Source organism: Fulmarus glacialis, unplaced genomic scaffold (assembly GCF_000690835.1).
Source record: "Fulmarus glacialis isolate BGI_N327 unplaced genomic scaffold, ASM69083v1 scaffold33226, whole genome shotgun sequence".
Lineage (NCBI taxonomy): Eukaryota > Metazoa > Chordata > Aves > Procellariiformes > Procellariidae > Fulmarus > Fulmarus glacialis.
In genome coordinates this window covers 69740-73530 of record NW_009218041.1, presented here as the reverse complement: position 1 = coordinate 73530, position 3791 = coordinate 69740, and the positions used below count along the sequence as shown (strand labels likewise).

At 36.4% G+C, this 3791-nt stretch overlaps 1 protein-coding gene across 1 annotated transcript; it reads left to right on the top strand.

Moving 5' to 3' along the window:
- Window positions 1-332: 332 nt before the first annotated feature.
- Window positions 333-2483, top strand: PFDN4 (prefoldin subunit 4). The gene is made up of 4 exons (XM_009579919.1): window positions 333-365; window positions 485-592; window positions 1620-1763; window positions 2077-2483. Exons 1-4 carry the CDS (start codon window positions 333-335, stop codon window positions 2206-2208), a joined length of 417 nt encoding a protein of 138 aa, XP_009578214.1. The 3' UTR covers window positions 2209-2483.
- Window positions 2484-3791: the final 1308 nt, after the last annotated feature.

The following is a 3791-nucleotide window of genomic DNA, read 5'->3' as shown; positions in this document are numbered from 1 at the left end:
TGGAGGACGCCCAGCCGTGTCCAGCAGCGGGTCGCCTGCCGCAGCCCCTGCCGCCACCCCCGCAGGTCAGTCGGGGAGTCTGCGTGAGGCACGGTTCAGTGGGTTTAACATCTCCTGTAGCGCCATAGCACTTCGCAGCTAACCAAATAGTATAAAATGGTGTTGCTGACAGATTACATCAACCTGTTAGGCTGTACCCTGAAGTGATCTTGAAGCAGAGGCGTCCGTTTCAACTGTTAGTGCTGTCAGGGAAACAACCTTTGGCATTAGGATGCCATGGATAACTGGTGTTTTAATTGGATGTTACTAGGGCCTCTGCCCAGCTATTGCTGATGTCCTTGAACAGGCGTTTTAAAGAATCAAGTGTATAAGCAGAGTGTAGCGGCTGTAAACTATTTTTCAGAGCTTTGTGGGAGTAATTTTGTAGTGAGATTAAAGTTAATATAAGAAATGAAGTCTTCATTTTGATCTCTCCTCCTTGCAGGCTGCAGAAGATGTCAATGTTACTTTTGAAGATCAACAGAAAATTAACAAGTTTGCAAGAAATACTAGCAGGATCACAGAGCTGAAAGAAGAAATAGAAGTGAGAAAGGTATATTTGCTTCAAATATCACTTATTCTTCATTGTCCTGAACTAATTTTCAGCTGTAACACAGAAAATAAGGGCTATGGTTTACTGTAAGTAATGCTTTGGTTCTAATACGGGATTTATGATACTTTGAAAATAGCCAGAGAACATTGAAGTGGAAAAAGAAATCATGAGAAATAAAGACCACTAGTATATTTCTGCATGCAGTTCTTAGAGCTCCTTGGTTGTCATATATGAAGCTTTGTTTAAATATAATGGCTGTTTGTAGTGTTCTTAAACTTTCCTGCCTGAGATTGTTCATATTTATTTTTTCTTGAAACAGTAAGGCAGTTGTTTGTTACGTTCTTCTTTCGATGTGTTGACAGAGATTGTCATGATGAGCACAGAGGTTTTCTTTTGCTCAGCTGAAGAGGATACATCGCTCTAATTTTCTTTTTTAGTATTCATTCACTTTCTTTCAACATCAGTCATAGCATTTCCAAAGAAGTTTTACCAAGTTTTTAAAAAATGCTAGTACTGTCACAGGGTGTTTTCTGTGATTACTTTGCTTGCTATGTATATTGTAAAAATGTTGCCGTTTTATGTTGATGTTCCATTGGTGACTTAAGGTGCTGGGACTCTAAACAATCCTACTTTTGCAATGAAGTAATTAACATTTGCCATCTTATTTATTAATTTTTTTCTGTTCTCTACCTAAATTGAAAAATTCCTGTGTAAGAGCATATCAGATATTAGTGAAATTTAAATCTGCTGTATTTCCCTTGTCTAGGCAGTTAATTATCCTATTGATGACAGATAATGAGTATTGACTAGAAATTTCTACTGGTACAGCTCCATTAAATTTACTTATTGTAAATTACAGCTCTGGAACGGTTCTGTTTAAACATATTGATATCCTGCTGGCAGGTAGGATTTTTGCCCAAAATGCAGACTCACTGAGTTGATTATTCAACTGATGGCATGACAATGTATCCATCGAAATAATTTACCTAGTACAAAGTAACCACCTTTATTATGTCTTGATAAATAGAAACAGCTTCAAAATTTGGAAGATGCTTGTGATGACATCATGATGCTTGACGATGGTGAGTCACTTCTGATACCCTACCAAATTGGAGATGTCTTCATTAGTCATTCCCAAGAAGAGACACAAGAGATGCTGGAGGAGGCAAAGGTTTGTGTGGGCAAAAGGGAGCTCCTTTACTGTGCTGGCTGCTATAGTGTGATGAGCATTGGAATGGGATGATCTGTTCATCCTTTGAACCTTTTACTTTCTAAAGTTCATGTTTGATTTATGATTTGAGGAGGCTGTGCATGCACGGTAAGTCATAACTGGGATGTCAGTGTATGAAGTTTGGCCCCGTAATAAGTCTTACAGCCTGACTTGGCAAAAGGTTGGCAAAGAGGTACCTCTGTTTATATGTTGCTGACAAACATGACTCAATTTGTTTTACAGAACTAGTTGATTTTTTTTTTTTCTTTTTCAGAAAAGTTTACAAGAAGAAATTGAAGCATTAGAATCCCGAGTGGAATCAATTCAGAGGGTGTTATCTGACCTGAAAGTTCAGCTCTATGCAAAGTTTGGAAATAACATAAATCTTGAGGCTGAGGACAGTTAAAGGTGTCCAAAATATACCGTACAACTTTTTCTTGTTTTATTAAATGTTTTGATAACATTGTTACAATTACATTTTAAAAAAAATCCACCACTTTATTTTCTTTTTTTTTTAACTTTCCTGTCCTGCGTTCCATCTATTTAATGAGAGCTTTCTTATTTTGGTTATTGCAGTTATTTATTTGTTCAGGAAAGCATTAGCTTTATACTGTTGGTAAAACATCAAAATTGGAATATTTGCATTGTTTATTAAAGTAATAAAGTCAGGCACGTATTGTAGTTTCCTTGGTCTTGTTTTCCACTCATGTATGTAAGTATAAAAACAATAAAATGGGGAGTTTTTGATTTGCACTGTAATGGGTGTTTGATAAAAGTTTCCCTGTAATATATAGGGCATGATCTCGCATTCAGCTGTAATGCTATTTAGCTGTTTTTGGCAGCACTCCTGGAAATACTAAATCTATCCTTTGTCTTTCAGTCTTAGCTCAGATAGCATAAACGCTGTTAGCGCAGTGCACAACGTGGCAACAAGTTGACAGGGGAGAAAGGAGGGCTCTTTAAAGCTCGCATTGGTATTGAAGAAAAGCTTTTGGAGCCACAGTCATATTCAGTCATTGACTACTCTGTATTTGGGAATCACAAAAGATGCTGTAAGACAGAATGGTGAGTTTTAACTTCTAATTTTCCTGAACAATCGTTTTCTAAATCCACATTTATATACCAAATTAATCTCAGAATTGTTCACAGATGATGTTGCTATGTCAGCATCAATCCCTGGAACTATGCCTCCATCAGTATGTGGAGTTGAATGTAATTTTTAAATGTCTTAATTTGCTGACTCCTTACATCCTTAAAAAAATTATGTACTGTCTCACTCTAATTCTGCTTTTGGACTTTTGCCTGCTTTGATTAATGTATTGTTCCATGGAAATGTTTTTAAAAATTAAATCTTAGCATACTTAAATCATCTTTTTAAGCTATTTTCCAAAACAGAGTGGACAGAATTCAGTTGGCCAAATATAAATCTACAGTCATTGTTGTTAATATAAATAATCAGAGTATGACATGAGTATATTTTTATAAAGCGATTAATACCTACCTACCATGTGTCAATTGTGTAGCATCTCTTCTTCAAACAGTGTGAATGTGGACCAAAAAAACCCCACTTGGTTTCTCTATTACTGCAGTAGTTTTAGACAAGGTAGTGATATTGAACTTGATCTTCAGTACACCTGAGCAGGATCTCACCAGTGCATTGTTATTTATGAATTACAGCATTGTAACTTACATAGGTGTTTACTAAGTTTATTAACATTGTATATAAGGTTTAGCATAGCCATAAAAGAAGAATGTCTTTGACAGTGAAGATGTAATACCTCAGCACAAGCACTTGTATTACATACAACGTATATCAACTGATAGCTGTAAGTCTCAAAAGCTGTGCTAATGTTCCATCTAGCCCTGACATTTTCCAAGTTTCTCTTCAGTAGAATTCCAGTGGTTTGGATGCTTCTGCTGCTGGACATGTCTACAGATACCCTGGCTATAACTGTACAGATTTTTAACCTTGTTTTCTAACTGGTTGTG

What these genes read in the sequence shown, in the direction of transcription:
- PFDN4 (XM_009579919.1), top strand. Translation starts at nt 333, where the DNA reads ATGTCCTTGAACAGGCGTTTTAAAGAATCAAGT. An exon ending in GGCGTTTTAAAGAATCAAGT is followed by an intron (nt 366 to 484) that starts GTATAAGCAGAG and finishes TCCTCCTTGCAG; the next exon opens with GCTGCAGAAGATGTCAATGT. An exon ending in AAGAAATAGAAGTGAGAAAG is followed by an intron (nt 593 to 1,619) that starts GTATATTTGCTT and finishes CTTGATAAATAG; the next exon opens with AAACAGCTTCAAAATTTGGA.